The 14,169-nt window shown below is 33.9% G+C and overlaps 1 protein-coding gene across 1 annotated transcript in view; it reads right to left on the bottom strand.

Annotated features, from left to right (window-relative positions):
• The window catches only part of FANCL (FA complementation group L), a gene marked incomplete at both ends in the record, with an annotated part of 76,907 nt that overhangs the window by 48,405 nt on the left and 14,333 nt on the right, over nucleotides 1-14,169 (bottom strand). Inside the window, 2 exons of the mRNA XM_084234344.1 lie at nucleotides 6,707-6,807; nucleotides 12,130-12,186. Coding sequence (XP_084090470.1) covers nucleotides 6,707-6,807; nucleotides 12,130-12,186 — 158 coding nt within the window. The remainder of the gene's footprint in view (nucleotides 1-6,706; nucleotides 6,808-12,129; nucleotides 12,187-14,169) is intronic.

Genomic DNA, 14,169 nt, shown 5'->3' with positions numbered 1-14,169 from the left:
AAATAAAAGTTATGCTCAAACTATGGAGTCAAAATGATAATACGGCTAATTTTGGTACACTTTAAGAACTGAAATACTAATAACAAAAATAACACATTTTTACGTTAATCTCAGCATGGTCAATGAAAATTAGACATTTTATCCACGGTGATTTGGAAGAGAAGGGAAAAAGCTTATTGTGATTATGAACACTTGAGTACACTTGACCTAGACAGCCAGTTGTCCTCAAGTGTTTACTATCATTTTTTTCTTTTGGTAATAAGTCCTTACCACCCCAGCACCCAAATAAATCATGTTTTAGCAGTGTACTCTCCACCCAGCTAAGAACCCTTTCTAGTCACACGAGTACCAGCAAATCACTAAATTTTGATGAAGCAGAAGTGATATATGGATCTTTTGTATCATTTATGACAAAACTGTGCCTTCCTATCTCATTCTCCCTTTCTATTGATTAATATAAACAATGAATTTTTAATTTATTTTAAATACAAATGTCAGCAGCATGTGTGGCTGGTAACTGCACAGCCACAATGGTTGGGTTCTTGGATGATCAGTATTTCTGAATAATCTTGCAGAACAGAGCTATCACCTTCCGCCTGCCTGAAAATGCTAAATGAGAAATGAGTAAAATCTATCTTGTTTGAAACATTGAGGATTTGGGTACCCTTAATAACAACTTAGCACCATGGTCCACTCTCTAACACTGTTCTCATTCTTTTCCTCAAGGAACTTCTTGATTTAGATATAACTGATTTGTGTTGGTTTCAGAATATAACAGGTTTAGACAGTTGCATATATTGCAAAACACAAATTAGCTTTTTTATGAAGAATATGAAGTTTTATACTTCTATGTATGTGCTAATGCTCTATATATGAACACAGAGAACATGTTTTCAGACAAGTTTACATTTATTGATTCCATGCAAGTTTTAAACTACATGCAAATTCTGTTTAGATAATATAAATATATTACCAATTTAAAATAACAATTTTTCTACTATTAATTTGTAGCTATTCAATGATTTGGATATATGTATATCCTATTTATAAAGGTAATTTAGTATGAAAGTCATATTTATTGACATCTAGGTTTTTATGTATTACACGAAAAAATTACTACGACCATTATCATAATTAAGTAACAATGCTGTACAGCTCAGATTCAGTCCTGACATTTTTAAATGAATGAGTATCTTAACAGCTTTATACCCACTTGCCGCAAGGAATATTTGACACTCAAAACATGCCTCTTTTTAAAACTTATTATTAAGCATCATTAGTTTCATTTGAAAGACAAAGGAAATGTGGCTCAGAGAGGTTATGTTATATGCCCAAGTTTACACTGCTGATAAACCAGAATTAAAGTCCTGATATAGTTATGAAATTAATTTAATATAAACAAGTATCTCCATTACATCCAATATGTCATGTAATTCTCTGAAATGCACTGAGAAAAACAGAAAATATCATTAATGGATTACGGTCATTACCCAAAAAATGAACTTAATAAAAAAATCTGAATTAATAAGTATATTGATAATCTTTCAGCAGCATAACACATTTTAGCAAAACTCAGATATTTCTCAAGACAAATTTGAAGGTTTAAGTAGCTGAATTCTATCATTTTAATTAATAATATGCTGTCTAACAAAAGACAGAACCATCAGATTACTTCCCTGTGGTAAGCTATTAAATTTCTGAACTACGTAGAATCATATGATTATTAAAATAAACATCAGATATCCTATAAACAAGGTGGCTTGGTATTTTTTTAAAAAAACTGAAATACTTCTGAAACTGAAAGGGCTCAGGATAAAAGGGATAAATCAGTTCTATCTGTCCCAGGTAAAGTGAGATATAGACCAGTCAACCTACAAATCAAAAACATTCAGTATTTTCAACTCCAGTACATTCTTAATACCAACAAAAAATTCTATTAAATTCCAGGAACTGTTTAATTCATGTTGTTTTAATGTGTCATATGTTAACACAAGCAGAAGTTAACTCATCAAGATATTTTTCTGAATCACTCACCTTTATGAATCAGTTTTAATACCCAAAATAACCCACAACCCACATACCCATCTTCGTCTTATACTTTGGAAGTTGTTTTTATAGAATTGAAACAAATACAGAAATTACAACAATGCAAACAAACTTAAGGTCCACTACATATTCTTAATGTCACCACTATAAAAAAAGAATACTAATAAAGGGGAAAAATGAAAAATTTCACAATTATATCTTAAATATTTCTCTTTCATTCTAACTTAACTTTTTATACTTATAGTTGATTAGAAATGTCAACTATGTAATTTAAAACACAGCAAAGTCTTCATATTACCTTTAAAAAATAAGATTATTCTTTTATCAGATTTTATTATTGCACTGACAAAACTGTAAGCTTATTATTTATTTAGAGTGTGAGAAAAATACAAACATGTTGAGATGGTCTAGGAATCAAAGATTGTGAAAAATTATTTAAATCAATCTATCATGCAAATTACTGTCTATGTCACTGTAAAAGACATTTGGAATTATGAAGCTAGTCAGTCGCTTAGGCAGGGAGAGATTCTAGTATGGGAAAGATTCTAGCGATTCTAGTATGGGAACAGCACAGTTCACGTGTCAATGTTACCATTCTAAGGCTCCTGAAATCCACTTTTTTCAATATGTCAAAGTGTACCAGACTCTGTGGGTTAGGACTTCCTAATTTTCCATTATAACAGCCTTAACAAGAGCTTGGTAACTGACTCAAAAAGAATAAATGAAAAGAATCAAGATGTGTTCCAGCCCACATACCTGGAGAAATGTCTGGAACCAAAGCAAGCTGTTAGCGTAGAACTTTGGTAGGGTTGTTAGGTTAGGTTTGCGGGGGGGGGGGGGGGGTTGGGGGGGGTAAGATAGAGGGAATTAAGGATGATGGTTTGCAATATAAAAAAATTTAGAAAGTGATAAATAGCTAAAAATGGCTAATTTTTATGAAGGTTGGAAAGGAAGAAATGAAGAGACATGCACATTTAAGAAAAATCTGAGATAATTAAAAGAAATGAGGGAGCCTAAAACGGTCATAAAAATCAAGAAAAGATTTTTTTAAAAAGGAAAAGTTGGTTACTAACATCAAATAATAGAAAAGTCAAGAACAAAGACCTCTGAACTTGTCAAAAGGACATAAAATGGCAACCTTCATAAACACCATTTCAGGAAAGATGTCAGAATGAAAGACAGGCTGCAAACGATTGAGCCAATATGATTTTTTTATATTTAATACCACTCATTCTGTGAAGGATTTAAGGCTATTTACAAGAATCAAAACAACAAAATTCCCAGCACAAAAGAAAAGCAGTAGGAGAACAAATGCAAGGACAAGACTAAAACACAGAAACATAAGTCCCACATCCTGCATGGGTTTAAAAAGTAGGGAAAAAACTAAATTTCTAAGGAAACAAGTAAAAGAGAGTACATATTAAACTTTAGGATTCATATTCCCCATGAATGAAAAGTCAGATATTCAGAAGTAATATGAGTTTTTCAACATATGAAATGGAGAAAATTTTTTCATGACTTCTCATAAAGACAGTATTGTATTATAAAATGAAAGATATCCTAAACATAAAATACCAAATGCATTGCATAGGGCTGTTTCAGATGACATCCATAAATGCATGATATCCTGAAGAGCAAGCATGTGGCAGATGAAAATAATGCCATTCTGTTCTACGTGCAAGATAAAATTTAGACGTAATAAAATAAAGCAATTATACAGACTTAAGCAGTCCTTACTACACAATCTTATCTGGACTCATTATTTTAGTAGTTTTCATCAGCTAAAACTTGAAATCATAATTGTTAGTAAGAACCAGAGTACAAATGCTTAGGATTCTGAAGTACATGTCTACAACTTTGATTATTAACTAGAGAGACAGTAAGATTAAGAATTATAAAAACTTCAGATTAACTTAAGTACATATCTGCAAGAATGGCCAACCCAACCCTACATAGAGGTACACCATATACAATCATATTCAGCAGGGAAAAAAAAGACACAAATTGATCCATGGAAGAGAAGAACTAGTGTTCTAAATAAAAAAAGCTTAAAAGGAATATAGAAAGAAGCAGGAGACATAAACAAAAGAATACTTTTCTTTCTCTAATAATCACAATGAATTTTTATAGTTTATGTCTCTAGTTTTTCTTCAGCTATCAGGTTATGATGTAAAAGTTATTAAATGGCATATATTCTGCGCTTAATGTATGTTCCTTGTTTTCTTTCAAATGGCTATTTGATTTTCTGGTTCTTTTTAGTTTAGCTATTAAAAGACTGAACTGCAGAAAATAGCTTTAAAAATGACATGCAAATTACTAATATTTTAAATAACTTCAGATATGTAGAATGAATACAAAAATAGTACTGATAGTGATTATTAAGTGATAAAGAACTAAAATGGCATATCTTTATTCCTGCTTCAGTTCAGAGTGCAAAATATATAATACACCTAATCATAAAAAGTGATTTTTCTAAATATCTGCACTAAGAGGGGAACTAAATTCAGCAACTGAGTATCAAGCAAACCACCACAGATTTTTCCAGGGTGCATAGAGAGTCTTAACTACCTACATACCAAACCACTAAATTTAACTTTCCATATGCATCCTTCAGAGAACACTACATGAATCCTTCAAGCTAACTAACTAATCAAATTATAAAAGTACTTAAAACTTTATATATTTTGGGCTCCCTGGTGGCGCAGCGGGTTGAGCGCAGTGCTATGAAGCTGTCTGCAGCCTCTGCAGCGCCAGTTTGATTCCCAGCCAACCACAGAGATTCCCACATGGCACAGGAGACCTCTCCTGTCGCACCCACTGCAACCCTCAGCAGTATATTTCCGTCCTTCTGTCTGTTCTGCTCCCTACTCTGTCTCTAGTGAATTCTCTCACCCTCCTGCACCTCTGGCCTGTACCACAGTGCTTGTAAAAATAAATCAATCTTTGGGGGAAAAAAAAAAAACTTTATATATTTTGAAATTTAGAAAGACCAAACTATATGTTAACTAAAAATAATTGTGTATATATGTATATACAGTCAAAAATACTACAAAATTGACAATCTTAATTTCAAGTGTTTAAGCAAAAGTTTTCAAACACAGATATTTTATTCATTTCCTTGACTTGTTAAAGAAATCCAGACACTATTTGAATAAAGCCCACACATCAGGTAAGTGAGAAAATACATAGAAACAGACAGGAAAGACTGAGACACAATCTTACCATATAGGCCACCCCCAGCAAAACGCACTTCTGAAAAGGAAAGGGTTTGATCCATACTTCTAAGTACCCTCACTTTTAAGGTTGCTACCTGAGAAATGGGCCTCAAATCACCTACCTCTCAGAACCAACAGGGCTTGTGTTGCTTACATGGACTACAGAAAATGAAAAAGGGGCTCTTAAAAGGGCATATAAGCACTCCATTACTATCCCTCCCAGACTTAGTTCAATGGCAACTTAGTTCAATGGGCACCACCCATCTCCCAGTTTGGCTACATACTTTCTTATTTGCTGCCAGCGGATCTGATTCTAGATAGCCGTTTCTAGGAGCTGAGACATGCTAGGCAGCCAAAAGAAACGGGCATTTCCCCAAGCGCACCACCAACAAAAACAAGCCTCTAGCTTCTCCCTGGAGTGAATTTATCCACACTTCACCACCCAAACTTTTGTGGATTCTACTCAAGACACAGCGCTGATAACCAATAGGGCTCAAAGTCCCACAGGTCATATTAAATTTAAAAAATTTCCAGACAAGGGCCTCCCCGCTGGCGCAGCGGTTGAGCGCTGGGTTGCGAAGCTGCCCGCGGCCTCTGCGGCGCCGGTTTGATCCCCGGCTGCTCCCCGGCCATTGGAGGAGGGTCCCACATGGCGCGCAGACCTCTCCTGCCGCCCGCTGCTCCCCTCAGCAGTGTACTTCGGTCCTTCTGCCTGCTCTGCTCCCCGCTCTGGCTCTGGTGAATTCTCTCACCCTCCCACGCTTCTGACTGTACCCAGTGCTTGTATAAATAAATAAATAAAAATTAATCTTAAAAAAATATATATAAAAAAAAATTTCCAGGCAAGCATGCAAGCACTTTTGACAGCTATCTCCCAAGGATAAAATTATTTATGAATTCAAATGAAGACAGATTAAAGCAAACAAACAAATACTAAAGAGGTGAGACAAATAGAAAACATCTAACAGGTATAAAACTAAACATTGGATAATGTCAGAGAAAATGGTCAAATTCTTAAAATGCTCCCTTCCATGGTAACAATAAGAAGTAGATCCAAAAACTATAGAAAAAAGGGCAAATGTGTGAGGCAACAGGTGTGGCAATTAACTCATTTGTGGGACACCTTAAACAATGTATATGTTACGAAATCATCCATGCTGTACATTTTGAATATATTACAATGTTTTGTCAATTATCACTCAAGAAAATAAAAATGTATGTTCAGTACATGAAAGTTACTTCTTCCAAATTACTTAACATTTTACCTTATAGACCAACTCCCTTAATGATAATATCCCCTTAATTCATAGCCACAATAAGGATCAGATACACTCATTATAAGGACACACCATGACTAAACAGGGGTAAAATATAGTTTAAACTGCAAATATATTGAAAATAGGTAAAATAAGGCATTTCTAAAACATATTTTAAATCAGACATACTTATCCCAACCAAGAGTTCCTATCTCTTCAATAAGACTTGAGTAGAACTGGGGAGGAGGAGACGGTATACAAAGCTCTTGTTTGTTCTTTAAAACAGTTTCCTATTTAAAAGAAAACCTTGAATTAACTGTGGAATGCTAGACAATGAATTGTTAGTACCATATAACAAAACAAAATTTCATCATCTTTGTGTCTGACTAAATTATCTACTATTTTTATAAATACCCAGTTAAATCATTCCTTTTCTAATTAAAAAAAAAAAAAAAGACATGAAATGTTGAAGGATTGCAGTAAAGGACATTCAAAAATGTCAATTATTTATGCCATGTAAAGACCATATGCTAATACTCTCCTAGATTATTATGCCAATCAGAAATGGGAAAAAAAAAAAAGGAAAAAAAGGAAAAAAAAAACCAATCCTCAGGGCCTACCTATCTTTCTCCTATGGATAGAAGGTTTGATAGAAAGAAACATGTACTTTTGAAGAAAAGCCTGAACTCAAGTACACTGCCTAGACTGATATATTAATAAATACCATCATTTATATACCATTACCAACAAAGGCCCTTCATTATCACAATAACTACTTACCTGCCAATTTCTTTCACTGACTTAAATTCTGTATTACTCCCCAACTAAGTCAGTCAAACATCCTGCCATCTATATGGCTTAGATCACAGTTTCCTTTCTCTGCCAGGCCATCCTAAGGTGTCTTTAAGATGGTTTGGATTCCAGTCAACAAAACTAGCATTTACATTTTTACAAGCAATACAATCATCATTAGAATTGCTGAGGCTGAAAATTAAACACTTACTTCAAAGGTGCTAACCTAACAAATATAGTATTTGAAAAGTAAAAAAAAAAAAAAAAAAAAATGCCTACAGATTATCAAAAGATACACAGTTAGGAAATTTTATAGAAAGAAATCAGATAAAATATATAACAAACATAATTGTAATTAGTATAAAGATTATAAATGTCTCTGGCAAATGTAACCCTAATAAGGTATACATTTTATTCATTTAAGTGTATATTTTAATCTATTAGTCCTTATATGCTTCCTAAAACAGGATAGGATACTATAAATTAATACTAAAACAACAGATTTATAAAACATTATTTCAAAATTAGGATGGGCCATTATTGAATGTAGTTATGAATCTACTTTAAGAATTTTAAAAAAAGGGCCTTCCCGGTGGCGCAGAGGTTGAGCGCTGGGTTGCAAAGCTGCCTGCAGCCTCTGCAGCGCTGGTTTGATACCTGGCCACCAGGCGAGGGGCCCACATGGCACGCAGACCTCTCCTGCCGCCCGCTGCTCCCCTCAGCAGTGTACTTCATCAGTCTGCCTGTTCTGCTCCCGGCTCTGGTGAATTCTCTCACCCTCCCGCGCTTCTGATGGTACCCAGTGCTTGTATAAATAAATAAATAAATCTTTGGGGGGAAAAAGGATTAAAAAAAAAAACTATGAAAGGTTCGTAAAACCTAGATAATGCCAATATGAATTTAAATAGAAGCTCCAAGAAGACAAGTAGTATACTGCCTTTTTTGTAAACTACAATGTAAACTATCAGCAGCCTAATTGGTCCATAGAAATAAATTTATATTAAGGCAATATAAATTTTACTAAATTTGTTACTAAAAAAAAAAAAAATCACTCCTCTATCTATACACTGTATTTCTTTTGAAATTTCTATTTTTATTAAAAAATGTTAATTTCTGTTACCCACAAATATTGAAAATAAAAACAAACATCCATATAAGTAAAATGTATTTTAACTCTTTTATCTAAGGTCAAATCACCTATATTCTAAAACCATAACAAGAAAAAAGCCAAGGCAGAGAAGCAAAGCATCTTTCTACAGGAGGAGGACAAATCCACAGTAGAAATAGGCTTTACAAACAGAGGTTTGAAATACTGACTTTTGCATTTCCTAGATTTAATTCTTAAGTGTTTAATGCCTCAGCTCTAAAAGAAGAATTAAATCACCTACTGAGAAAATTCTTTTAAAATAAAGGCCACTATTAATTTATTATTTACTAAACTGCTACATGCCTAACTACTAGGAAACTTACAAAATTTCCTGAAGAAGTTGAATAACTACTGATTTTATCTGGGCATCATTCTTAATACTTCCATTAGAGATTATATTTTATGAACTCTATTAGTGACAACAGAACAAATTAATTCTTACACTATCCTAAAAGTGCCATATCATCAACTCTATCCATAGTTTCTTTAAAAAGTTGAAATATCTACTTTTACTCAAAAATGCAAAGCAACTATACTAAATAGAATGTTGTGAATTGGATCAACCTCATACTTCATTTTAGTTTCAAACGAATAAATGTTACATCAAAATTAAATGACCAATAGAGATGCGCTTAACAACCTAATAAAGATAATTTCAGTAATAAGAGCTTAATGAGACACAGTATATACATTTTACTCTGGTTCCCTTATTCTATCTATTTCAAAGCTTATTAAAATGATAAAAATATAAACTTTTTAAATATTTTCCAATATTAAGAGGGTATAAACCAAAATATGCTTTTCCCCCTTACCTCTTTTGTAAGGTTATTATATTTTGGAACTTTAACGAAATTTAAAATCAAGTTTGACAATCCTTTGTATTTAGAGTTTGAAATTCATAAATCAAAATTTAAACTTTAGAAAGTGATTTTAAATTCTTTATTTTAATCCAAACTTTATCAAAGCCCTATATATCAGTAAGTTGTGAAATTAAAAAGGGATTCAGGGGCCTCCCCGGTGGCGCAGCGGTTGAGCGCTGGGTTGTGAAGCTGCCCGCAGCCTCTGCAGCGCCCTTTCGATCCCTGGCTGCTCCCCAGCCACTGGAGGAGGGTCCCACATGGCGCGCAGACCTCTCGTGCCGCCCACTGCTCCCCTCAGCAGTGTGCTTCAGTCCTTCTGCCTGTTCTGTTCCCCGCTCTGGTGAATTCTCTCACCCTCCCGCACTTCTGACTGAACTCAGTGCTTGTATGTATAAATAAATAAATAAATCTTAAAAAAAAATTTAAAAAATTGAATAGTTTCAAAAAAAAAATTAAAAAAAAAGGGGGGATTCAGAACAACTCCAGCAACTAAACTTTCAATGTGTAATAGCTGCTTCTAAGAATAAAAGCTTGCAAAAGAGTCACAAGGAAATATCAAACTGCTTTCTGTTGTTAGCTGCAATATATCAGCATTCTAATTTTGTAAAACAAATATAGAGAGGTAGGAAAAGCATTAAGTAAAATGTAATAGGTAAACATAATAAAAATTGTTAATACTAAAAACCAAGATTTTTCTGAGTAAGAGATATATGTATAAAACTCAAAGAATTAAAGTTGTTATCATGCCAAATTTGAATTAGAAATACCAGTATGGACTCATGATTATTCTCTTTCTAAAATGTATTTTTTTCCTAGCTTTTTTCACTGAAACGTACTAGACCAGCAATGAGCACTAAAGTTTTTCAATCTTTGACATCCAAATACATTTCCTACTAAATCATGGCTAGTCAAGGAATAACTGATTATACTTCTGGGAGAGGATGACTAAATGAACCTGGGACAACTGGTATCAGAAAGCAAAGCTTGGGTTATGTTAAAAAAAAAAAAAAAAAATCAGGAGCCAACATGGAGGGATTTACACTGACCAAAAATGGGACAAGTTAAGCACCAAAATAATGACTGCAATGGATTAAAGTTAACCAAATATATAAAAACCCATGAACTCATAAGAATACAAAAATGTTATTAGTTCCCTTTGACAATTACTAGGCACTAACTCATTATTCTTAAAGTGGATATTTTTGAAAAAGTGAAAAGAAACAAGCACTCCTCTTTTCTCCCCAATATTAGCTATACATCAAAGAACTAAATAATTGTTATGGGAAGTTCTCTATAGATGATTTTCAGTAAGTAACTGTAGAGGATGAAATGAAAAATCATCATTTATAACCCCTAATAAAATTGTGGATGTAGGGCAATGACCATTATTGGATGCTAAATCATTAGATGATAGACTGATGGGAAAATTTTTATTAGGTGAATCTAAACTTATTAGTCAATCTTTACTAAAACAAACTACCAGACACTATGTGCCTCCTGAAGCAATGTAAGCAGTAGAAAACACATGGCAAATGAACCCTACTCTGTTGAGATCTCTAGATCTAATTTTCAGATTACCAAAAAGCAGAAAAATATTAAAGCTATTATAGTTAATGCCTACTCCAGAATTTGGGAAATTTTATAAGATACTAATCTAGTTTATTCAACAAGCAGATGGCATAAAAAATGGTGAGTTATGTTAAAAAAAAAAACAAAAAACAAAACCCTGGTGGTGCAGGAGTCTCAGGGCTATCAGGTTATCACCAGTCACTGCAGCATTACTTAGATCCCAGGCCGAAGAGGTAACCCACATGGCACAGCAGACCTCACCTGTCTGGCCTGCTGCTCCCTTCAGCAGTGTATTTCACTAGATCCACCTGTTCTGCTCCCCACTCTGTCTCTGCTGAATCATCTCACCCTCCACATCTCTGGCCTACACCCCAATTCTTGTAAGCATAAATAAATAAATCTTTAAAAAAAAGGTGGGTGGCTGTGGGGGTTGAGAGAAGATGAGGTGCTGCAATAAAGAGATTTAACAGACATACTGAGACTAAGTATCGTGTGTGTGTTGTGTGTATACTGATACAAAGCAGCTACAAGGAACCATCATTAACTCTGTTATGGTTGTAAGTATATAAATACAACCATAAAACACTTAACTATTACAGATATACACTGGCATATATAGAGAGGAATGGATACAACATCCTTTAAAATACTTCAGTCCCTTTCTCCTAAATGACTTGGGAAAGAAAGATAATTAGAAGTTAGTTAGGTCCCGGGCCTGGGGATATTTACTATCGCTTGCCCTCTAATATTAAAAATTTACATAATAAACATTTGATTATCACAAGATAATCAAATGTTTGCATAATTGATCTGATGAATAATCACTTACTATATCTAATTTTTACTGCAGATAACTATTTTTGCACATTATGAAGCCTAACAAGTTTTTCAGAGATCTATAGTAGTAAACAAAATTACACCCTATATTATATCTTTAAAAAATGATTACCTAATCTCCTCACATGTTAAATTCTGACAGACAAGGAGTGCATTTTACTTCTTCAGCAGTTACCCAAGACTAGTGCAAAGTGCACCCAGTTTATGATACAATCAAATTGTTCCCTACATACACTTCTCATGGAGTTCAAGAAAAGTAACAACCACATTTACACACACAATAACATAATACATTAAATGACTGGGAGTTAAGAAGTTTAAAATTCTAATCATGTTAGTTTTTAAAGGAAACACAGAAAAAAACAAGACACAGAATATGGTAGCAGTGTTAGAACATAAGTTCTTACCAAAATCATCTTCAACTCCATCATAAAGCTCACAAGATCAGGAGAATGCTGCATTCTCTAAATCAAAACATTTCCAATTAATTTCACCTGTACAATGAAAATTGCATACACTACAAGCAAATAAATATAGGTCCATGTGAAAATGAATATTAGCTATATCTTTATCTTAAAAATGTAAGAATTTGAAGTACTGATCATAGTTACTATTATTTCCATCAATTTCATTCTGAAAGAGTAATAAAAGCCCTCAAAATATTTTGGTGATAGTGAACTGTGTAAGAATGTCATTGAAAACTTCACATACTCCTTTCTCCCTTCAATACTGTTTACTGACACTTTAGAAAAATCAAGTAAACCACATTCTATTTTTTTAAAGGTGATATGGCAGTTATGGGAGTAAAAAGAATATAAAGTACAAAAAAAGACAAACCTACATAATTAAAAAAAAATCTAGTTAGAGCAACAAACTAATAACTATCAATAATACCATCTATTTTAATTTTTCTCCTTTCCTTAATGACTATTATTGTTGTTTTGTCCTTTCATGACTAAACTGTATTAAATCAAAAGAAGTCAATCTTTCAATAAATAAAACCATTATAATAAAATGTCAAAATAGAGTATATTCTAAAGTCGAATGTGTATTTAAAGAGTTATGGTTCTATTTCCTAGGAATCAATTCCTAAAATAACTACAGAATCAAATAAAGCAAAGAAAATTTTCAAGTTTAAAAATATTATATTTGCGCCTTCCCAGTGGCTCAGCGGGTTGAATGCAGCGCTGTGAGACTGTCCACAGCCTCTGTAGCGCCAGTTCAATTCCCAGCTGGCCAGGGAGATACCCACATGGTATGGCAGACCTTTCCTGTCTAGCCCACTGCTCCCCTCAGCAGTTTTTGGTCCGTCTGCCTGTTCTGCTCCACACTCTGGCTCTAGTGAATTCTCTCACCCTCCTGCACCTCTGGCCTGTACCCCAGCTCTTGTATAAATAAATAGAACTTTAAAAAATTATATTTGTAACATTTTGTGATGTACTGCACTAATACCAGGTAGTTATGAATATGCTCACACTTCAGACATAATTCACAACTTGGGCACATGGCTATAGAACAAATTTTTGACTTTCTCTTCTTTACACAGTACTTCTACTCCCCCCCTCTTACTTTACTATAGATGAGTAATAAAAAAGGTTTGCAAATATATCCAGATTCTAAACCTAGCCAAATACCTGTGTAAGTAAACTGTATTGAAATGTAACCATCATCATTCATTAACTTCTTGTCATAGTGGCTGACGTGCTATAATGGCACAGTGGAGCAGTTAGGAGAGAAACTTAAGGCCCACAAAGTCTATAAAATTGACTATCTGGGCCGTCACAGAAAAATATTACCGACACCCCACCCCACATTTACTAGAATTAAAAAATGATACAGGAAAATAGTAATAGTCACCTGAACTTAAAAATAAAGACAAACTGACATTGGGTTCTATACAACTAAACAGGAGATTAGTAAACTGGAACTTTTTCTAGGAACCCTCTTGGTGACCTAGTAGAAAAAAAAGTTTAGACCTTATTATTATAACTAGCCTTTATTAAGTTTTTAAAGCGATTTAAGGGCCTCCCTGGTGGTGCAGGGGTTAAAATCAGTGCTATCAAGCTATTGGCAGCCATTGCAGTATAAGTTGAATCCCCAGCCAGGGAACTAACCCACATGGCACAACAGACCGCTCCTGACTTGCCCGCTGCTCCCCTCAGCAGTGTATTTCAGTAGATCTACCTGTACTGCATTCCACGCTGTATCTGGTGAATCCTCTCCCCCCCACCACCCCTTACCTCTGGTCTATACCCCACTTTCTATATGCACAAATAAAAAATAAATTTTTTAAAAAAATAAAGCTATTTAAATATCTCCATAGATTCATTTCTTAAACTTCAGAATAAAAATGCAAATAAGGGTAAGGAACAGGGAGGGGTGGTGGGGAGAAAACAGAGAAATAATCTAAACATCTCCTTAAAAAAGCTGCTGTAATTATACTGCCA

This window comes from Talpa europaea, assembly GCF_964194135.1.
Source record: "Talpa europaea genome assembly, chromosome: 6".
NCBI lineage: Eukaryota > Metazoa > Chordata > Mammalia > Eulipotyphla > Talpidae > Talpa > Talpa europaea.
The sequence above is the reverse complement of the archived record's forward strand: the minus strand, read 5'-3'. Positions and strand labels throughout refer to the sequence as shown.